Source organism: Rutilus rutilus (assembly GCF_951802725.1).
Source record: "Rutilus rutilus genome assembly, chromosome: 9".
In the NCBI taxonomy this organism is placed as follows: Eukaryota; Metazoa; Chordata; class Actinopteri; order Cypriniformes; family Leuciscidae; genus Rutilus; species Rutilus rutilus.
Genome location: NC_140223.1, coordinates 30,140,038 through 30,164,673, shown reverse-complemented (window position 1 = coordinate 30,164,673; position 24,636 = coordinate 30,140,038). Strand labels below are relative to the sequence as shown.

Below are 24,636 nucleotides of genomic sequence, written 5' to 3'. Positions count from 1 at the left end.
GTTGGTAAATTGAGCGAGCCACAAAAATGGACGTTTCATGAGTTTGACTTTGATTTCTCTCATAAACAAGCGCACGCACATGCATACTCTCCCAGGGATCATTTGTAAGTGTGGGTGATGATGATGTTGACTGTGGTAACGGCGGCTCTGTCCTTGCATTCATCTTTTCCCGTGCGAGATGATTAGATTGAGAAATATCGTTTTAGCGGGCATATTTCTGCCCTGCAAATCACCGGGAGCGGGGCCAGGGCCCTCATCCCAGCCCTGAATCCCTCTCTTCCGACAGCAAGAGCGCACTGTGGCCTTGAGACCAAAGAGATTTGATTTGGCTCCATTTTTCCCTGCCACTCTCCTAGACACGCGCGCAACTGTGAAATACAACCTCGCAGCGCGTCTGTGAGGATCGCCGTAAACAAGCCGAATGAGCAATATTAATCCCAATCCTACTTCATAAATCAGACGGGCTTTACAGGCCCACACGCCCTCCAATACAGCAGCAGAAAGAGAGAGAGAGACTGAACTAAAAGCCTGCGCATTAAATTATGCTTAAGGCACGCTGGAACATGCATTTGCTTTTCAGATTGACAGCTGGAGGATGCTGCCGCTTGCTTTGAGCACAGAGAAAATATAATATACACACAAACATGCACATATAGATCTGAAAGAAATGATGGGAAGGAGCTTTAAAAAAAAGAAAGAACACAACTAAGGAAGAAAAGCTTGATCTAAATATGCTTGATCTGATTCAAAATAGCATATAAAAGTGCTTATAAACCCAAACGCTTAAGTGCAGTTTATCTAAATGTTTAAATTATATTATAAAATGATGTATTATATTAACTTATTTTAATATTTTAATTTAAAATATAACAATAAGCTATTTAAAAATAAATAAAATTATATAATGAATAAGCTATGTAAAAATAAATAATATTATATAATGTACATGTATATACAATTATAATTATATTCAAATATACATTACATTACACATTTTAGGTAATAATCTGACAACTTTTTGAGTACTTTGGACCAAACTCGTTCATCACATAGATTTCAATAGGACAATCTTAATCCATATTGATATAATCATACAAAGAGAAAGAAAATATATTCCATTCTTTGTTATGAAAAACATGATGTGCATTAAATATTACATTGTGTCAGGGTCTTCCAGCCTGTGGTTCGTGAAGGAACTCGTGAGTTTAATGAAAAGCTAATAATTAAACAAATCATAAAGATTTTTTAAATTAAAATCAATTTTAAAATAATACAAAAAATTTAATAAAAATGTGTTTAAAAGACAAAAGCCTTCCAAATCCATAGCAATACATGGTTAAATGTCTCGGTGAGTGATAATTCAAATACAAACGAATGTGTTCATCGGTATTGATTAGATAAGCACTAGATGTTGCAATGTTAATAAAACAAGTGCAATTATTTCTGCGATCAAATGTGTGTGCAAGTTCACCAAACCAGAAGACTTTCTGTATGTTTATAATCAATATGCTTTTAAGAAAGGAAAATTAAGAGTAAAAAAATCGTTCAATTCTGAACGATTGTGTGAATAATATGAAATCAATAGAAAGTAACTGTAGTCTGATTACAAGTATTTTAAAACGTAATATAATCAAGTTACAAATACTTTTTTTGGAATCTGATTACATAATCCAGATTACATATAATCAGTTATTTTCCAGCACTGTGTGTGTGTGTCTATATACAGTATAGTGGGAGCACCAAAAAAAAAAAAAAAAAAAAGAAAAGAAAGAAATTTGCTAAAAAAGTAATAAACAGGAAAAAGGGAAGAAAAATACATTGTGTAGGAAACCCGAAAGCATAAAAAACTGTCATTATCAGTTTCCATCAGTTCAAGGCCTGACCAATATGCCGCCTATTCATCTTCCATGAATCATTTATTCTGTGATCGATTAAGCGTAATTGTTCAGTACAAGCAATTTGGCAGCAGCCAATGAGGAGCTGCAGAAACAGACGCGGCTTCATTTGCCATCGTCTAATTAATGCAATAAACAAAGACTGTAACAAATGAACACATTCTCCTGTTCGCCCGTCATCTCTCCAGGAACTTTAGTCACGGGGGTTCATCCCGATCTGACAGATCAAGTGTTCTGATGCATGTAGAGCACCTTCACAGCATGAACCCACTTTTGGTAACACTTATTATGAAGCCAGTATTTATAATGCATTATATTATGGTCCTGGATGCTGGTTGGTCAATCCATACTATAAAATATACAATACAGTTAAGATGCGAAACACGTTAAAGGCATCCAAAATGCCTTACAAAACAGCTTAGAATTAGTATGAATATGTATGATAACTTATATATAACAGGTTAAAATGAGAATAAGGCATTGCCAATGGCTTTATAATGTATTATATACACAGACCTCATAGCGTTACCAAGAATGACTGTCTTAATTGAGATCTACAGAGGTAAGTGCTCATCTCAGATCTCTAGGGTGCTGTATAGCTAAAGACAAGGTATCACTATTAAAAAAAATACAATTGGACGTCCTTTTTGATTAGATACGAGACTCAAGGGATCTGGAATGGAATCTTCAAATCAATCAGCAGAACTTCCTGCAGGGGAATCATGTGACACTTTGCTTGGGCTTTAATTTCAGCTCCTAAAACACCTTCGATCTACAGATACCGCAGGAGAGACAACGTGCGGGTGTGTGGAATTAATACAAAAGAAGATCCACAAGCTCAGATTCTGAGTGAATTTGGCCTGTCGAGTTTGATAAAAGACACCCGGACGGCAAAAAAAAAAAAAAAAAGGCAGACTCCTCATTCCACTCCTGTCCGACCGGTAACCGGTGTCATTCAAACGAACCCTTACTCTACTTTCCGCCCCTTAAAAAAACCGAAGCCCGCCGGAAGATTCCGGAAGGGTTAGTCTAGCCTCTCCCTGGGGTAATTATTTTTACATTATTACACATGCTCATATTCCAGCCGCCCAGCTGAGGTGACAGGCAAATTTATCACCGCGGGGGTCCGTACAGGCAGTGGGGGCGGAGGGGGGGGGGCTGACAAATGATAAAATAAAACCCCTCTCTGCTTAAATTGTTCCTGCTAATTCTTTTTGGGGGGTGAGATTTATGAGCGGCTAGCCGCCCGTGAAGGGAGATGTGCGGAGATTTGTGTGTGTACGTACAGTAAGTGTGTGTGTGGTGTGTGTTTGACAGAATGTAGGGTACACAAACAGGCAGAGCTCATATTTTCATCCATCAGTCACATGATGATATCAGAGCGAGCTTGATGTATAAGCGCAGACTTGCTGTGAGTGTTTAGACAGTGATCTGTCTAAAAAAGTTCTTATATGACCATAATCTAGGGTTCAGTTAAATGTTTAATTAAATGTTATTCAATTATAATATCAGACATTGTAAAATTACTTATACTGTATTTTAATGTATTATCAACAATAAGAAATTCAATAAATTTCTAATACATTTATAGGTATTACATTTATATTTTGAATAGCTTATTGTTGATATTATTATTTTAAATAAGTTAACAATGCCTAATATAATTATTATGTTTATTTATAATTTAACACATAAACAAAATGTAATAATAATAAATACATGTAAAATGAATTAGTTTATTGTACAATTCAATAATTGTCATCATTTATTTCAACCTTTATTTTAAGTATTTTTTTAAGTTTCAAAAATGTAACGATTTTGTTTTTTTGGTTAATGGTTTATGATGTATTTTTATGTAATACATTATAATATATTTTATAAACAGAATCTAGAGCTCAGTTGTTTATCTCAATGTATATATTAAATTATAATATTATACTTTAATTATATTATATATACATATATAACGTTATTTGTAACTTAATATATAAACAAAATATATATATTAATTATTAATTAATTAATATATTATTATAATATATTATTATAATAATATTAATAATAAATAAATGTACAATTAATTAATTTATTGTACAATTAAATAATTGTATAGTCAAATAATCATTTTATTTTTTAAGTCTTTTTTAAGTCTCAAAAATGTAATATATATTACAGGTTTATTATGAATTTTTATGTAATAAATGAAAATATGATTACGCTATTCTACTAATCTACACTATGGCTATATTTAAATGTCCATATAAAATAATGTACTGCATTAAAATATTTAATAAACGCACAATATTATTAGAATTTACAATATATAATTTTAATATAAAATATTAATTATTATATCAAACAAATATGGTAAAATACATAATATTGTCTTCATTACTGATGCATGGACCCCCTGTTGAAGACCCTCATAGTGGCGAGTATTAAGAATACATCTGGTTGAATTGTTTATTTAAATTTGAAAGAACTGCATTAACGGTTATGCAAAGAATTGTTCCGCGTTGATGGATTCTGCGGTGACTTTTAGAAGGTTAATCAAGCCCTTGACCCACGAGAAACGGTTGTGTGCCACAAGAGCTCTCACGGAAACCTACGGAAACAACCTTCCGGTAGTCTCCTCGGCAGCGTCTCTCAAGATGAATTTCTAACAGAGCGGGGATAGTGCGAACCCTTAAAAGCTGAGTACGGGTTGGAAGACGACTGCCTTGTAGAGGATAATGGTTTTGATGACCTTCCAGGGGATGATGGACAGAATATGAATGAGGTTTGGAATTGAGGGGCTGGTCTTTGAAGGTTAAAGGCAGGTAGATTGGCACAAAGATAATAACCAGTGCTGTTTTGTGGGATGCTGAGGAAAAACAAGGGGAAACGAGAGAGCGGATGACAGGAATCTTACCTCCCGTTGCTCATCAAGCCTCCATCAACACGCTGGAACGTCACTGGGGTCAGAAAGAGGGTAGAAAACAAAGAGAGAGAGCGAGAGAGAGAGAGAGACAGAAAGAAACTGAGTCATCATAACATCATAACCAACTCATAGCAAAAATTCAATCTCTTATGCATCATTCTCGTTCTAATTAATGATTTTTAAACATGATTCCACACTGACAAGCTAAACAGCGGGAACTGATTAAGAAATAAAACGTCTGTGTACGCATTTGTGTGTATATATGTCTTCTTCGTAATCTTACACAAGCGACTGCATCGCTCAGAGTACACATTAGATGAACATGCACAATGAATTTTTAACATCGACACTTTATCTCCATAATTTCCCCTACGTTTTGTCTTCATATTCTTGCCAAAAGAAAGCAACTGAAACAAAATAGTGTTCAAAAAGATAGACAGAATGGATGGATGACTGATGAAAGGGAGACTAAATCAGGTGTACTTATTTAGTAAGCGCTCATTTTGAAAACACTTTTTCTCAAGTGCACAATCGCAATAGCCCATGACTCACTCCTTGCAGGGATCAAACCGGGAACTATTCGGTTCCAGAACATATTTTGAAGAATGTTTTTGTCCATTCAATGAATGTCAATAGGGTGTACAACAATTTTGAATCCCACTGTATGTCACAGAAGCATTTTTGAAAATATGTTCTTTTAGAATGACAAGAGGGTGAGTAAATCAATGCACCCATCTACCTTATTTAACAAATATCACATGAACTAATCCAGAGTGACTCCTGGTGTAAGCATGGTAGACACCCTGCAGAGAAACTAAGGCCACGTTCACAGCAGCCCGCGACAGCAACATAGTGTCGGCCCAGATCCGGCCCACGTCTGGGCCGTGTGGAATCCACGTGTACCAGATGTGGGCCGGATCTGGGCCGACATTATGTTTCTGTCTGGGCCAATCATGTATTTGACTCTTTCATAGTTACGTTCACACACAGTTCAGTTATTTATGGAAGTGGCAACCGCATTCTGTAACCGAACTCACACCTGTACATTTTCAAGTCTCGGAAAACCCGCGCTGTCTGAACGGAACTGGACAACTAGTTCTCTTTCTCGTCATTGCATAGAGTTGCTCTGCGATCCACAAACACACGTCTCCCGTGTGTTTCGGGATTGCACGTGTGGTTCTAGATCCCGTGTTTGCTCTCCACTGGAGTTGCTCCTGTCAGTTTTGTGTTTCAGTTCTTTGTGCTCTCAAATGCTCACGACCCAGATATAAAAGCTGTGATCGGTTAATGAAGATTTGACAGACAAACTCGCAGCTCAATTGGAATCTTGTCGCGTCAAAAGTGATTTTTCAGACTTTTCTGACTCAGTCTCCATGGTGACTAGTAAGAGAATAACAGCTTGTCTCTCGTTGCACGTTCATGCAGACAGTCCTCGAGACTCTCCTGTAAGTTGCTGTATGAATAAGACATTTCGAGACTCACACCTGTAAGTAAATGCGGTTGTCAATCGCAAAAACTGACAGTGTGAACGCAGCCAATCTGAATTAAATCAGTGACATTTTCTCTCCACTCTCACTCTCTTCTGACAAACATTAAACCTGATGAACACTAACCAAGGTCCGTCTCTCCTCTGAGCCTGCTGTTTGTTGGGTTTATTTGCATTCATGGCTAATTCCAGAATTTGGCATTTCAGTAAATTGAGAACAAACACTAAAGGTATTTTCTCTCCCCCAAGGGACTCGTTTTATGTGGCACTATGTGTGTGTGTGTGGGTCTGTTAAGTGCCTATCTACAATAGGACACATTGCTGGCGCTTTGATGTGGCCCGTAGACTGGCGCTGGTCTCGGCTTTAGGCTGAGCTCCAGATAAGCACTCTCTCCAATATGAAAACTGATTACTCCTCTTTAATAAGCATTTACTGCGGCACGACAAAATCACCCGTATAAAAATTCCATCAAATCCTTCCTTCTCGCCTGAGCACAGCTTGATTTAGCCTCGCGGCGATGACAGGTTTAAAGGAGGAAAGTGTGTGTTCGTGTGAACAAGTGTATTCGGATTGTGCGTTTTTTACCATCCTCAATGCCCTACGGCCTCAATTAAACATACAACCGCGCGCCATATCTTTTCAGAACAAAGATGCTTTGATGCAAACGTCCCGTCCTTTAAGAACCGACCGTCTTTCTTTGTTCTATAACCTTTGAAACGTTCACATGATTTGCAGTGAACCGTGATAATGAGACGAAGACGATTTGTCTGCAGGAAACAAGAATAAAACTCATGAGTTTCACACTGAGTGGAAGAAGCTGCCCTCGCTAGCATGGGCCGCTGCGTTCTGCGAGCGTCACACACATGGGGTCTGGCGTGTCGGTAATGCATCTGAACGCCACACTTATCTGCTCGGCACATAGGCGCTGGGAAACCAAGGAGGACGTGGTCCCCTAGGAGCCGGCAACCTTGAAGCCCACTGAAGCAGTGGTGAGGAGAGACCACTGGAGTGCATTAAAACGAAGACGAGGGATATCGAGGCCATAAGGCTTGGACACCTGACTGCTACGGTCTTATCTTCCTGGGGGGAAAGTGAAGTGCAGCGGTGTCCACTTGCAGCAGGGAGACTGATTTCATCGGTAATGAAGTTTGGAGCGAAACCCTCCAACAAGATAAAAGCACACCTCAATCCCCACGAGACGTGGAAGGAATCTGGACTAGCTGAGTGAATTTTTTTTTTTTTGCTTTTTTTGTGTGTTATCAATTCACAGTGTGATTGTGGCCAACCGTGTGGCTGTATCAGGTCATCACTGGTTAACCTCTGTAGGCCTCCTATATTTCACGTGGCTTGCGGACAAACCAACCATTGAATTGCAAACGTTTCTCTGCTATTGTGAACATAAAGTGGAAAATCAATGGCAGCGTGACCATATTTCAGAATGGGATGATCTTTGAAAGACAGACAATCATGAGATCAGAGGCGACATGGCTATGTTGAGAATGGCAGACCACTCTTGCTATTTTCTGACGTATACTATATTTGCCAAAAGGTACAAAGCACTGGGTTCATTATCCCACAATGCAATTCACCCAACCTGACTTTCCAGTTAACCAGCAGTAACATCAACATTTCTTGCTTATTGACATCAAATGTTGGGACAATTTGTGCAAAATAAAAAAAATCCACTGTTTTTTTTCTTTTGTCAAATCAACTTAGATAATTAATGTGGTTCAGATAACATAACATTTTGAGTTTCTATTGATTAAACCAATATCCTTCATTGTATTAACTCAAATTTTTAATTTCAATGAACTCAAAATTAAGGCAACCAGGTAACTTACTTTTTTAAAGTTAAACCAACAATACATTTTTACAGTGTGGCAATGTAGCATACTAATATTTGACTGTTATCATGAACTAAAACTGAAATAATAATAATAAAAAATAACAAATGTTAAACATTTTAATAAAAACTATACTATAACTCACAAACTCTTTGTAAAAACAGCCAGTGTTCAGTAAGCAAGTAAGCTGGGTTCAGAATCTCTATATTGGTTCAAACATGACATATAGAATCATATATCACTGGAGGGAAATGAGAAAACTTGTCGACAACCTCGAATGGCGAGAACAATTGAATCCCACATGTAAGTTTGTTCAAGCGGTTAATAACAAAGACAGGAATGAATCAAAGAACGGAGAACTCGGGAAGAGAACAAAAACAGTTCACAACACCTGCACAAACTAAAAAGTCAGAAAGAGAGAATAGAACAATAAAAGGAGGATAAAGATGAGATGGAAAACCCACATGAGAAAATCAGCATAGGTGACCACTGAAAAAAAGAAAAGGACAAAGAAACACAAATGGAGAACTGCAGGATCTTGCAGCCCACAGATCTTCCATCTGACTCTGTTAGCACAGCTAACAAATCATTGTTCACTGTTTGCATTGTAGCTTATATATACATGTATATCATTTTTAGATGTATTGTGTTTGAGACCCCTGAAACAGCTTCTATTACAGTCAGAGGTTAAATTACTCCCCATATTGTGCTGACAAAGTCAGGTGGGCATCATCTGAAGACTTAAACTTGAATCATGGGAAGGGATATACTCGACTGGGTAAAGGAAAGTAATAGAAATGCAGAACGAAGGAATGGGGGTTTCGAAAAGACGGGACAAATGAACAGTACCTGCAGGGGTGAAGGTGAACGACTGAACTGCAAAAACAAGAAGACAGAGAAGAGTGTGTGTTAAAAAGCCTGCAGTGCTCAGTCGGGCTTTGGGAGGTTTGTGTGTTTCTGTGCATGATTATAAGCATGCATACTGGAGTGTGTTTGAAGGTTTGCGTTACGCCATCAGAGTGACGACAGCAAGACAGCAGCCAAAGGAATGAGATAGGCAGTCTAACACAGAAGACACACAAACAAATAATAATAATAATAATAATAATAATAATAAAAGATTGTGTGTTTCAGTGGTGGCTGGTGCTTTTCAAGAGTGGGGAAACACAGATATCACCGATATCAATAGAAAAACGTGTATTTTATTTCAAACCATTTTAGCAATGCTGCTTCTAAAACTACCGCTAAACAGAGTAATTATGTATTAATAACTGTATTTTTTACCATAATATACATACTATGATAAATACAACACATCAGTGTTGCAAAGTCCCACCCATCTAAAAGCTCGACCAATCACTATATAGAAAAGCTGAGACAAAAATGTTGATTGAAAGCTGAATGTGCCCAATCACCAATTTTGTAATGCAAACAGGAGCCCAATGACACTCTCGGCCAATGAACATCACTCTTTGAACCATTCAAATAAGTAATACTGTTATCTGCCATATCTGAGCATTGGGCTCAATTGGCCATGGTTTTAAAATATTGAAATTCACCAAGAGTGAGATGTAAGGAATTATTTGTATCTAAAGTGGCTTCGGCATTGATTATTAAATGCTATAAGAAGTTGTGCTTTCGTGCCATCTGAAAACAATCACCACTGTGTTTTTGTGTTGGCGCTAGCGGATCTGGTCTCTACCTGCGTAATTGCTCAGACCCTTTCTCTTCTTTCTCCTCCAGTAGAGCCAGATGCTGAAGCCCATCAGAATGACCCAACATGCCCCTCCGATGCCCGCGATGAAGGCAGGCTGCTTCACCACGTCCGTGATCTGCTCCGTGATGCTGTTGTTCCTGCTCATGATCACATCCCGGAAGTCTTTACCTACATGAATACACACAAACAAAAGGGAAAACTGCTATTTAGTAAACTAAGAATTGTGGGTGGGTTTCTAAATTAGTTTAATAGCATGAGAAAAACACTCGTGCTCCAGCGAACATCAGCACAGGATTTAATCAACTCAACTAGAGCGTTAAAAGCTCATCACCTTGATCTTTAGCGTTACTTCAGTGAGCAGATGGTGAAAAATAAATAATTAAATAATATAAATGTTGTATAAATAACTAAAAACAGTATTCACAGCACATTTTTTTCTTATGTGACTATTTCAATATTAATCAGAAATAATGTAAGTTGAGACTCATCAAGATTTGATTGGATGGAATCATGTTAGGCTATAAATATTATTGATTAATATTACCCAACCCCACCCCACAGTAAGAAATACGTTTTGGAGGTAGAGAAAGTTGATAGCCTGGCTAACGTCAGACCTCGTCTCATTGAGATGTGGTCTGGGAACCACATGTTCATTTTCTCGTATTTGAGGCGTGGTTTACGAATGCCCAGAGCCGTTTATTGGGCGCTACGAATGTCTATCAAATGCGCCTGTACGTAGCTCATAGCCAATCGTTTCAATTATACCAGATGACGTATGTAGAGCAACAGAAATTCGACGAGGAAGAAGACGAAATAAACTTGCGTTCTAAACTACTTAGAACACTATCTAAGGCTGCATCGAAAGGTTACTTCGCGTCTGCTGCCATGTTGGATCCATAGATATAAACAAACTGCTTCGGTGTGTCGCATAGACGTCGTCATCGTCTTGCTGCTCCCTCCCCGTTCTGCGATTGGTTCCCTTTTTGAGGGGAAAATCTGGTCCATGGTGTCCAGGCTGCCTAGCAGCGTGAATAAAATTGCGCTGGTGCAAGGCAGCATGGGGAAACCCAGGCTAGAAAGTTGATGAAATTTTTTTTTTTCCTTTTGAAGCAATGTGTACTAATGAATCATTCACAATAAACCAATGGATATTTAGGGTACGTTTACACAACAACAATGTACTAAAAACTGAAAAGTTGCATTTTTCCTGTACAGACGACAACGTTGTCAAAACAATCCCCGTTCGCACGGATCCGCAAAAACGATTAAAAACGCTGTATTATTCATGCCAGGCCAGTAGATGGCGATGTCGCTTTGTAAAGAAACTCTACACGCCTATAGATTGAACGCGTAATACGCATGCGCATGACGTCACCGTTTCTACAAATTCAAGTTTTTGTAGTTTACACGTAAACGATAACGGTATCGTTTTCAAAATCTTGCTCTTCGAAACCTGTTTTCAAAAGATAGCATTTTCAGGCCTTCAAAACGCTGTTGTCGTGTAAATAAATGGGCAAAACGCATAAAAAGTTCTACGTTTTTAGTTGAAAAAGTTGTCGTGTAAACGACCCCTTAGTTTAAAAAAAAGTTAGGTTCATTTTCATTTTTATGCTGTAATTTTTTCTTTTTTAATCAGCCTTTTTACTTCCAAAGATGGTAGGACACACACATACACACAAACCGCAGTGTTGATAAATAGTCTATCAGCCCCTGGCTGTGCGTGAAGATGGATAGTGAGCTTGACATTTGGGAATAAGGGCATGTCACTGACCAAATCATCACTTATGGGTCGAACCAGTCACAACCTGCTACAACTCACATAACTCACACTGTAAACACCCAAAGCACAGAAGAAAAAAATTCAGCCCTGACTAAGATTTAAATTTGATTTTGGTGACCCCACTCAAATGCAGTGTGACAGTAAAGGTTATCGAAAGCAAAAGATGTCTCGTACCAATGATGATGGTTTGTGGTTCGCTCTTGACTCCCACCCCAGCGCTGGTGCTGGCGGCCACCTCCACCCGATACTGGACCCCCGCTTGCAGACCCCCCACCACCACTGACCGGATGGCTGCGTCCACCGTCTTATTTACATGGAAACGGGTCTCGTTCCCTAAACACCAGATCTGAGAGAGAGAGAGAGAGAGGGAAAATAGCAAATTGTCTGTAAAAAAGTCCATTTTTAATGACTGGGCTTCATTAACGAAAATTATTTTTGTGTAAATTACTCGTAAAGCTTTTCTTATGTAAATTGGTGCATTCAGTTGAGAACAGCAATTTATGTATGAAGGGATTTGCAGACAATTTATACAGAATTTTGCTCTGCTAACAAGCATTCATGAGGCCCATTTTGAACAAAAGTAAATTAGTAAACAGTCATCCACTATGCACTTTTAGCCAAAACGACTTATTTGAGTTCAATCCCCTTGAAACAACCTGAGGTTGTATTAAATGCACAGGAAGAATGGGAATTGCACCATATGGGTAATTAACTACAGCATTTCAGTTTCTAATGCACATTAAATATGCAATATCCAATATCCAACATCATATCATATCATCATAAATAATTTTTCTTATTTAATACTGATATCTAATCTAATCTAATCTAATCTAATATAATATAATATAATATAATATAATATATTATAATATAATATAATATAATATAATATAATATAATATAATATAATCATGCTTTTCTCATAATTTATACCACAAGTTGATTTGGTTTTCCCATAATACTGTAAATATGATACATTTCTGAACTTAGCAACATCAGATGGAGTCACACATATTTGTTGTTGTTTACATAATATAATATAATATAATATAATATAATATAATATAAATTCACATTTTTCTTCTTTAATACTATAAAATAATATGATATAATTTAATATATAATTTAATATAATTTATAATATAATATAATATAATATAATCATGCTTTTCTCATAATTTATACCACAAGTTGATTTGGTTTTCCCATAATACTGTAAATATGATACATTTCTGAACTTAGCAACATCAGATGGAGTCACACATATTTGTTGTTGTTTACATAATATAATAATATAATATAATATAATATAATATAATATAATATAATATAATATAATATAAATTCACATTTTTCTTCTTTAATACTATAAAATAATATGATATAATTTAATATATAATTTAATATAATTTATAATATAATATAATATAATATAATATAAAATAATATAATATAATATAATATAATGCTTTTCTTATAATTTAGACCGCAAATTGATTTAGATTTTTCCTCAATAAATAATACATTTATAATCATACATTTCTGAACTTAGCAATATGAGGAGTCACACGTTTGTTGTTGTTTCAAAATAAAATACATTAAAATAATAAAATAAAATAAAATAAATATAATATAATATATTCACATTTTTCTTCTTTAATGCTATAAAATAATAATATAATATAATATAATATAATATAATATAATATAATAAAATGATGAAATATTTTTTTTCAGAATTAAGAGTGCATGTATATCTACAATAATTGTATTGACTGGCCTAAAATATGGTATTATTATTATTATTATCATTATTATTATTATTATTATAATTACAGTACTGCCACTACTACTACCCCTACTATTATTATCATGAATATTAGTGTTACCACTACTACCCCTACTATTTCTACTACTATTATTATTTTTGTTATAATTATCATTATTATTATTATTAATAGTAGTATGAATACTACTTTTACTACAACTCTGTCACAATTACTATGATTCTTTTAAATTGCCTCTATCTATATCACTAACATATCTCATTGCTTAAACTTACCAATGTACCTGCATACATCATATTGATATTTATATTTAGTTGTTTTCTTTTTCTTTTCTTTTCTCTTTTTTTTGGGGGTGTTCTGTATGTCCCTCTCTCTTCTGTATGTGTATGACATTGATCTTTTACCTTGTATAAGCTACAAAATAAAATAAATAAAAAAAAAAAAAAAAATTAATTAAGAGTGCAAGTCGTTTACCTTATATTCCTGGATGATGCCGTTCTGATGTTCTCCAGGAGGAGGGTCCCAGGAGATGCTGATAGATGTACTGTTCTGATTGCCCACTGTGAGAACCGTCACCTGCTGAGGAGGAGCACTGGGCGCTGGGATACAGAGAGAGAGAGACTTTTACTTCCATGGCTTTCAAGATGTTCTTCTACACTACTAACATTCTAGACTTGAGGCTCCTTTCAGCCCAGGTCTAGTGATGCCATGTGTTGTTTGGCAAGGATTTATGTACATCACTCGACACACACTCTCATTCTGTTTTCTTCTGAAAGACTCTGCAGTAAGTCATAGCATTAGCATTAAAGCAGTCAATGTGCGCGTCGAGCTTTAGAACGTAAGGCAGGTGGCCACGGGTGCACGAGTTCATTAGATGGGGATTTTCTTCAGCCTGACACTGCTGCTCCTTCACATTTCACTATGATTTCATATCCTGCTCCCACAAAGGAGGGATTTACCAAAAAAAAAAAAAAAAAACATTCACTGAGAGACAATGAGATGGTGAGCCAGCCCAAACAACTCTGCTTTCTTAGCAAATCGCTCTGACAGGCATGTAGGTCGCTCAGCTCGGGGAGGAATGCGAAGAACGGAGGGATTTTTTGAGAGCTGGATGAAGAAGAGTAAATAATGAAGCGCTGGGTAAACATATTGACATGGATACATCGATTGAAGGAGGCCAGTTGCGAATCAAAGATGCTGTTTTGTCCTTGGCAGAAACCCCAGGTTTTTATTAACCCCATCAGAGCCATTCTGACAAGAGACACGGGAAGGAAATGAAATAAATAATAGGGGTCAGTCGTGGAAAACAACATTTTTATAAAAATGTTTTTCTCATTTCTGTGGCAAGCCGAGGTGCGGCGACACAGCAGAATACTGACAGCTCAATTACGGTAAACTCTGCTTGCTCGCACTCTTTTCCGTCCCTGCTCTCTGACCCTCACATAAATGGCACATATCCCAAAGCTACATTCATCCCTTGCACGGGGTGGCCCGTTTTAACCCCCAAAAGGTCTGACAGGACAAACGACAGCTCGCCTTCATCAAACATCTGCAGCTGAACGGAGCAGACGGCTGTTTCAAAAACCCTACCATAACAATACACCCAATGTCATTCAAAGTTAATGCCACAAATCATTTAGGTCATTAGATATTTCCAATAATTTGGAAATTCACTTTTTTTTTCTTTTTTAATATGGAAATATAATATAATATAATATAATATAATATAATATAATATATGTTTTTTTTCCTCAGAATTAAGAGTAATTAAAGTAATTAAGTCATAATTGCACATTCTGAAATATAATATAATATTTTTACAAATTTCCTTTAATACTATAAAACATATAATATAATATAATATAATATAATATAATATAATATAATATAATATAATATAATATAATATAATATTTCTTTCATACTAAAAAATACAATAAAATAATTTTTAAAAAAATCCTCAGGAATTAAGAGTTCAAGCAGATTCATATTTTTTTTCCCTTAATACTGTAAATATTACAGTAATTAAGTTATAATTGCAAATTTCATAATACTGAAATATAATATAACACAATTCAAAATTTCCTTTAATATTATAAAACAATAATATAATATAATATAATATAATATAATATAATATAATATAATCCTTAATACTGCAAATTTTACAGTGATTACTTACTGTATGTCATAAATGAACAGAAAATCCCAAAAAAATTCTTTAATACTGAAATATAATATAATATAATATAATATAATATAATATAATATAATATAATATAATATAATATAATATAATATAATATAATATATGTTTTTTTCTCAGAATAAGGAGTGCAAGCAGATTCATATTTTTTCCCTTAATACTGTAAATATTACAGTAATTAAGTCATAATTGCAAATTTGGAAATTCACAGTTTTCTTTTTTAATACTGAAATATAATATAATACAATTCAAAATTGTATTGTAAGTCCTTTAATACTACAAAACATATAATAATATATGTATAATATGATATAATATAATAAAATGTAATAATATAATATAATATAATATAATATAATATAATATTTCTTTAATACTAAAAAATACAATCAAATCTATTTATTTTTTTTCCTCAGGAATTAAGAGTTCAAGCAGATTTAGATGTGTTCCTTAATACTGCAAATTTTACAGTAATTACTTATGTCATAAATGAACAGAAAATCCAAATTTTCTTCTTTAATACTGAAAAAAAAAAAAAAAAAAAAAAAAGTTAACTCAGCATGTGGCAAGTGACACAATCCCTCCCACAACAATGCAGTCAATGTCATTCAAAGTTAATGCCGCAAATCATTTAGGAGCTTATCAGTATGCACATTTGAGCCAAACAATACATATTTCTCATTTGGGGAGCGATGGCGCAGGCGATGCTAATAGCGCCATTAGCGGTGTGATGTATAGCCAGTGAGGACGTGACCTCTGTTTCACTGCCGCTACAGTAGCCTGCAGGCAAACGCGGATGAAAAAAACAAACACACTGTGATGTTAAAGCGAGCTAATATTGCGACCCCGGGCGGGTGGCAGGGCTTTAGCTTACAGAATGCAAAGAAATGCTACATTGCTTTAGCATGCCACTAATCAACGTGTGATAATGACCCTCGGGAAAAAAAAAAACTCCCATTGAGAAGCTGATTATTAACCGTACAAATGGATTAAGAACACAGAGTGGTTTCTGAAAGAGCCTGTTTCACCTTTTCAACCTCTATTTTCAAAAATACTACTATAATAAAGGACGTTTTCAAAGAAAGAGTTGAAGCAGCTGGTCATTTTTTTATAGCATAGTTAGGACAAATAGGCCTAGCTGGTTTCACAGACAGGGCTTAGATTAAGCCAGGATTAGGACTTAGCTTAATTAGGACAATTAAGTAGCTTTTATAAACGTGCCTTAGAAACAAACATTACTGGCATGCATCTTGAGACAAAACAATCGCAGTGACATATTTTAAGATATGTCAGTGCAAGTTGCTTTCAGTTAAAACTGCATTTCGATTCAAATTTGATTCAATTCAAACATGCATTCATATGAAATGGATTATAAAACAATAACAGAATCATCAATCTTAGAGATACTTTCCATGTAATCCCCCAAATAAATCTCAATCATTTTACTTATTAAACTTTGTATGACATGGTCTCAGATACCAATTTCCCACAGTTTTATTGTGGTAACAATGACAGCAGGCTATGGTTGGTTAGCATGTTCAATTTTTATGAGAGAATTCTTGCGCCCCTGCAAAATCCGCCACTTCAGCGGAAGGTCTAAATGAAAGCGAAAACACTTTTACTTTTTTTTTGGGGGGGAAAAGACAAAGTGGGAGAGAAACGAAGAAGAGAAAAGAAATGGAAGTGGTGAGCTCTAGAGGGAAGGTGTAATTGTCTAATCAGACAATGGCCGATAAATCATCCTCTTCTGTGACTCTGACAAACCTTCTCAACTACCACATAGTGGAAAACAAGAAACAAAAGGGGGCTATCGCAGCTCACGGGCCCCGTGATGCTCTTCTGCCAGGGGACCCGATGTTTTGTCTTGCTCTGGTAATGGCGATGACATGCAGGTGTAGGGTGTAAAGGCAGTGCGGCGGGGACTTCTGGAGACAGAGCTGGTGTGTGTTGAGGAGATACGGCTCTCCGCGGACACTCTGGGTAACAAATGAGCCTGTCATTGCGCTCAGACTTTAATCAGCAAACCTTCTGTGCTAGTGTGAGTGTGTGTGTGTGAATTTATGCCTCGAGAGTTCCATATGGCATTTAAACGATTCTCAAAAATGCATTTTTTTTTACAAGATTTATGTGTGGTGACAGCCATCCCTCACACCTGGGAAAAACATCTCAAAGCATTGCGGTGAATCCTGGACATTGGTCAACTTTAAGTACAGTCTGCCTGTCTCAGCCACAATAACCCACAAGGCGATGTCCTAGGATCCATTTTATGAGTAAAAAAAAAAAAAAAAGAATAATAATATAGGCTAGTTAATAATAAAAAACAATACTAATTTTATATTTATTTTTAATAGTATATTAAATGCAATTATACAGTATATTACATTATACATACTCATACATTCAAATAAAAATATATACGTATGTATTATGTAATAGATCATTTACTCAATTCACAAAAAAAAATCATTTAATTTACAATTAAAATAAATACATTAAAAATATAATTAATACATATTACATTATATATAATTACATTTAATTTATAATTTGAGCAACAAAATTATATAGTATTCTAGATTGCATAAATGATCTAATTGCATAAATTATTTCTGTTTGTATTTAAAAAAAATAAAAAAAATAAAAATTGTCTCTATGCAAAAAGTCAATTTTGGACACTATAAGGACAGGTGGTTGTCTAAATAAAGAAATCAGTAAATTGGTATGTTGGGAGTGATGGGAATGAGTATAGAGTCCAGTGAACTCCATGCTTATTTTAGTTTCCTGTCAGCCTTAAACACACACACACACACACACACTACCCGCAACACAGAAAAGATCAATTCCTTTGCCAAAACGTGTCTTTTTCATCTGAGTCCCGTCAGGGATGGAGACAAGCTTACTGCAGTGCTGTGGAAAGCAGGCCAGCATTGCTTACTACGGTATTTGTTACGACGTTGGCCTAGGGGTGGATTATGTATCACTGGGCCAAATTGCTGTGGACTTAAAGCAAGCTTGAAAGAATCAGCGAGAGATCCAACCTCTGGCCTTACGTCTGCATTTGTGTCTCTTAGTATCTGTGACCTGTATGTTTCATAAGCACAAGACATTGACAAATCAATTATAAAGCTCTGTGACTTGAAAGTCAGCATGAAACGGCATTCACAACCCATTTGACTTCCATAGTGTGATTTGATACAGAATCTTCTTATTTATTTAACAATATAATAGGTAATTTATGCATCAGGCTATTGATTGTATTGTGTAAAAACTGAATTAGAAAAGTAGCCTAAAATAATGTCTAAACAGCAATTTTGGCTATTGACTAATGTTGCCTTCACGTGCTATCCCACTTCTGAGGTTTTGACTACGAGCTTGTCGCGTTTAAGGGCTTTATTGTCGGAAAGAACAAGAATCGTGGAGGAGACCAGGTATTTTCTTGCGTATTTATTGGTAAAATCTTATCGAAGCCAAAATTATATTTATCGTCTCATTCATTGACATCTATATAAACATTCACTGCGCTATTTAAATAGTCAGTCTGCTGACAATTCTGGAATTTCAGTCCCATACAGGCTATTTTTTGCTGTGTATAAAACTTACAATACACTTCAAATGATCATTCATATATGTAAATATGCACTATTTTAATGACAAGGCGATGTAGCTGTTGTGGAAAAAACTAATAAAGAATAGCAGTCACAGCAGAAATCGTTCTCCCCTCTGCCATTATAGAGTTTATGGCACATCCAACTCTGGAACTTGGGTATCAAAATTATCCCTGAACTCCCAAGTGGTAAATATGACTTCAGAGGACGTTCATGTCCAATTTTTAACAAGGAAACTCATATTTACGATAACTCTGTGAAGGCAGCTTAACATTATTTCCCCCTGTTAAAACAATTCATGCCTGTGTGCATGGAAAAGGGGAAGTTATTCTATTTTGGAGAAAGATTACACAGATAAATTAGATATTTATTAAGGAAAGTAAATACGGTCCATTTTGATTTCATATTGACTTCAAACATCACAAATCTCCTGCATCACTTCAAAGGAGTCAAATGCTGTACCTTCCTCTGATGTTCTTGCCGTTCGGGACTCGCTGTCCATGCCCTGGAACTCGTTGAAGTACGGACGGACTTTGATCTCGTAGACGATGCCTTTCTTCAGAGCCGAGAGCACCATGCTCCTCTCAGAGGGGACCTTCACATCCTGAGTCTGCCACGCTCCAGGGGAGGACAGCCCTGACATCTGCCTGTACAAAACCCTGTAGCCCTGGATGAACTGAGACTGGCGGTCAACCTGAGGGTGAAAGACGGTTCAAACTTAAAAGAGCGCAACACAGTCAAAAGACAAATCGAAAAAGTAGATAGGAGAAACTTTGCTGAAAAGACCTAGTTTTGGGTGCTGGTTCTCAGTATGGAATGGTTAGTGTCCCATCAGATGTTTTAACTAGCTTAACCAGCAATGCTTTCTTGGTCAAACAACTTTCTCAAAGGAAAAATCATCACAGTCTGAAAGAATATTTAAAGTCGGCATGAAATGGAAGTAAAACGGCTTCTTGAAGAAGAAAAAAATGTAGGGTGGGACTTGATTTTGTCCATGGGGAATTGATTGGGTCACTGGATAATTGCTGTTTGCTATTGGTCGATATCATGTGAGTGACAGGTTGTCCCGCCCTCGCGCCAAAAAACACCTCGGCAATGAAGAGAAGAGATGTCGCTGAAAGAGGGAGTTATTTTGATTAAAGATTACGATAAAATAATAATGATGTGCATGGATGAATCATTTATAATAAAGATTGCAAATGATCCTCCAGATCTATCTCCTCCCACTTTTCAACCAGTATTTACATATAACAAGCTCAGCCAATCAAATCCCTTTGAAAATGCTAAAGATTTTTTAGTTGTATTTACCAAGAGAAGGAGTGTGCATAACTCACATTAATGTCTTCCTAACAGCAGAACCTGGCTTTCAGAGTGAGATATTAAACATCTGCTTTTCCTCCCTACACAAGGAGTAAATCAGCCCAACGGGCATCCTTCCTACGCTTTTTAACTTTCATTAATTGAATGATTCAGGGTCGTAAAAGCTTTCTTGACACCACCTACGTTTACCGCGAGAATGCTGCTGTATCCAGGGGCCGCGTAGGCCGATGATTTATGGATTATTCATATGAGAAAAATACCTTTGAAACAGTCTATCCTCCACTTAGGCCGAACAGACAGACGCTTATATTTGTCTCTGTAATGATTGTTGATGGTAATCATTAATATACCGCAGGAGAGTGCTTACCAACTAATGTGACAAAGCCAAAGCTGTAAAATCTCCATTTTAATGCAATTCAACAAACAATAAACACTTTTTAGGGTGTTTATATCAATGCTGGAAGACTGTGGTGCTAAACAGAAACAACAGCCAGGAGAATAGAAGAGTTCACTTCTGAACGGATGCACTTATTAGGATTTCAGACAATATACGTCATGGTAGTGCGTATGGTCAAATGATTTTAAGCCAATAATCTGTGCCAAATTAACTGGTTTAAATAGAGATGATGTTTATTAAATGTAAGATTAAATGTCATTCCAAACCTTTCAAAATTACTTTCATTATTCTACACAAGAATTGTATGGACAAAACATACATTTTGATCATTCTTCAAAATATCCTTTGGTTTCCACATAATAAAGAAAGGTTTGGACCAACATGAGTACAACAATAAATGATGACAGAATTAAATTTTTTGGGGGGTAACCTATCCCTTTAATATGAAATCATGTTATATAACCTTGGCCCAATCACAGTACATTACATTTACGCATTTGACAGATGCTTTTATCCAAAGCGACTGACATTGCATTTCAAGGTACACATTTACATTCTTATCAGTGCTTGCTTTCCCTGGGAATCGAACCCATGACCTTGGCGTTGCAAGCGCCAACGCTCTACTGTTTAAGCTACAGGAATGCTTATAGACACTAGTACAGATGCTATAATCTCCATCCAATCACAGTGCCCATGCTAAAACCTCAGTCCAATCATGGTTATTGTACAATAGCTTCTGTCTAATCATAGTTTACATGCTAAAACTTATGTCCCGTCATAGCTCCACAAATACAAGCTAAAATATCTCTCCAATCACAGTTAAGATGCTAAAACCTTTAGCTCCGACCAATTATAGAACATCTTACCGTCCATGTGACCTGTATGGTGGTGGGGCTGAGGACCACGGGGTTGTGTAGCCGTACAATAACCTCGCCCAGCTCCTTCTGCACGTGTCTGTGATCCACACCCTGTGCTGGAGGACTTATATCTGTAAATAGAGAGAGACAGAGGCCAATGCCATTACTTCTTATAGGGCTCCGACAGTGCTAAATGACTGGCCAGTACAACATAATCCCTTAAATACAATTTAATCCCCTAAAAGAACGATGAGGAGTCATTTTCACTGACTCCAGCAGCAGACAACACAGCTTCAACCCAACCTGCGAGGATACATACGCCCAAGGTCTCTGAATCAGTCACCCCTAATGAACATACGGAGGACTCCTTGGAACCTTAATCGAATCTTTTTCCAGTCAAGGTTGGCCCTTTTCCCCACCGTAATGATCATTAAGGTACCAGCCAGGGCACTAACTCAATTATACACTCCAAAAGAAGATGATGTTTGTTCTACATTATACTCCGTCTCTGGAACTAATGAGCGTATGGGTCCGTTAGACCGCGTGGTATCTAGACTAGATCTCGTTCTCTGTGGGCAACAGCTAGTATTTAATTGGAAGTCGTCAACACGGACACCATTTACATGGGTGTCTTCCTAAAGAAAAAGTACAATTACATACACAATTTAGAGAGTTTCTGTTACATACCTTGAGTGCGGACGGGTTCGGACATGGGGCTCGGGTCGCTCAGGCCTTGGATGTTGACTGCTCGCACCATGAACAGGTAGATGGTGTTGGGGCGAAGACCCTTAATGGTGTACTGCGTAGTCTTGACATGATCGGCCACAGTCTGCCAGCTGTTGCTCACCGATTGGCTGCATGCAATGAGGCAGAGTGATGTCAGAGTTTGAAATGTCTTGAAAGTATTTAAAAGCACAGTCCTTTCAATTTGTACAAACCATATTTTTGAGTTTTTTGTACACTGGAAATGTGTATAAAGACTATTTAATATACTGGACAGATTAGTCTACAACCCCTCACATCCTCAATTCTGTTCGTGTCAAATGAAAAATGGTATCTACTTTGACTTAAGTCTGATCTGATTGAGCAAGGTACAATTCAATCCAAAACAACTTTAAAAAAGGCTAAATTAAGGCAAAATTCATACCTGAAAGCCTCAATAACATATGACGAGATGGGAGACGCTCCAGGAAGGCCAGGCTGCCAGGACAATGACACGCTGTTTTTAGTGACGTCGGTGACCTGAGGTTTGGATGGAGGACCTGGGAGCTCGTTCTCATCCCGGTCTTTAACTACAACTAGACTACCAGACTCTGAAGAGAGAACATCAGAAAATTTAAGAACATCTGGAAGAATACATTACATAAAAAACTAAAAGTTTGCAAATTTGCCAAAAAGTACCTTTGACTTCCAAGAAAGCACTCCAAGATGTTTCCCCACTAGAACTTGCTGCCACACAAGTATAGATACCAGAATCCGAGAGCTGAAAGATAAAAACAAAAACATTCCTCGATCGTTATATCTTCATGCATTGTGAATTCTCTAAATGGCTAATCAATTCGATTCACTGTAAGCTTTCGATCCCAGGGAGATGGTAACCTTGAGCACGTCCAGTTCGGCTAAAGCGCTGACATTAATATGGTAGATATATTCTATTTCCACACCCTTCAGCCAGCTTTTATCCTTGCTGGCAAATTCACAAACCCACCCACTAACCGCAAAGAGGGGAAGACTAATTCATTTAAAGGGGTAGTTGCTGAAACCCCCTGGACCGTTGACAGCTGGCGCATGTCCCCCACTCTCTGCCTTTCCGGGACGATCTCCCTGTTGTTTGTTGCCTTTCATCAGGATGCCTCACCTCCATTTATTCATTTATTAGATAAAATGTCAGAGGTGGGCAGCACTGTCAGGCATAATGGCTATTCCATCCCGAACTGACGGGGAGGGCTTGGGGACTTTGAATTCAGTATGGCCCTAAAAGTGTGTTTGTTTGTGCGTGCATGTGCAAATGCATGTGCAGCTGGAGCCCGTCCAGGCTTCCGTAAATGATTCTTGGGAGAGCTGTCGTATCCCTAAGTGATAGTATCAAACAATTTACCAAAATCAATATTTCCCATTCATCCCCGTAATGCAATATGATTCCCTCAGCCCGTCTCTGTTATGTCTTACCGATATCTGATTGAATTTCGCTAAGCTTATACATCACACTTAGATGGAGATGTTTCTGACAGCTGGTAGTCACACAATCACAAACACATGGTCTTAGAAATACACAATGATAGATACACATCAGGACATCCATCCATCCATCCATCCATCCATCCATCCATCCATCCATCTATCTATCTATCTATTTCAAATGTTCCATATGGTTGCATCCCTAATTTATACATTCATTACAAAGGAAAAACAAAACAAACAAACAAAAGTGTTTAGACTCACCCGCAAACCCTTGATCTGTAGGCTGCCGAGGTCCTGCAGGGACATACGAGGGTCTTTCCCCAGCAGACTGACCCCATCCTTCAGCCAGCTGACGGTTGGAACCGGTTCTCCAGATGCATGGCACCTCAGAAGGGCCACACTGTCTACACCCAGAGTCTGGTTAGCTGGACCCTGCCGGATGATGGGAGGAGGACGATCGGTCAACACTAAACAAGAGAGAAAAAGGGAGGAAAGAACAAGAATTAAGCCCACCTAATTGGTCATACTGTTTCAGACTTATAATTTGAATGGATGGATGGATATGGATGGATGGATGGATGGATGGATGGATAGATAGCCCAAACATTGGGATGTGGAAAGAGACAGTAGAGAGGAG

At 36.9% G+C, this 24,636-nt stretch overlaps 1 protein-coding gene across 16 annotated transcripts in view; it reads right to left on the bottom strand.

Annotated features, from left to right (window-relative positions):
• robo2 (roundabout, axon guidance receptor, homolog 2) overlaps positions 1 to 24,636 on the bottom strand; it is a 453,442-nt gene that overhangs the window by 26,376 nt on the left and 402,430 nt on the right. For 12 of the 16 annotated variants that reach the window (XM_084418220.1, XM_084418222.1, XM_084418224.1 and 9 more), the window contains 11 exons: positions 24,261 to 24,466; positions 23,220 to 23,301; positions 22,966 to 23,131; positions 22,506 to 22,672; positions 21,828 to 21,949; positions 19,707 to 19,938; positions 13,908 to 14,032; positions 11,818 to 11,989; positions 9,849 to 10,031; positions 8,996 to 9,022; positions 4,807 to 4,849 (listed from right to left, as the gene is read on the bottom strand). In XM_084418220.1, coding sequence (XP_084274346.1) covers positions 4,807 to 4,849; positions 8,996 to 9,022; positions 9,849 to 10,031; positions 11,818 to 11,989; positions 13,908 to 14,032; positions 19,707 to 19,938; positions 21,828 to 21,949; positions 22,506 to 22,672; positions 22,966 to 23,131; positions 23,220 to 23,301; positions 24,261 to 24,466 — 1,525 coding nt within the window. The remainder of the gene's footprint in view (positions 1 to 4,806; positions 4,850 to 8,995; positions 9,023 to 9,848; positions 10,032 to 11,817; positions 11,990 to 13,907; positions 14,033 to 19,706; positions 19,939 to 21,827; positions 21,950 to 22,505; positions 22,673 to 22,965; positions 23,132 to 23,219; positions 23,302 to 24,260; positions 24,467 to 24,636) is intronic. The other 4 variants (XM_084418230.1, XM_084418235.1, XM_084418231.1 and 1 more) reach the window with 1 other exon arrangement.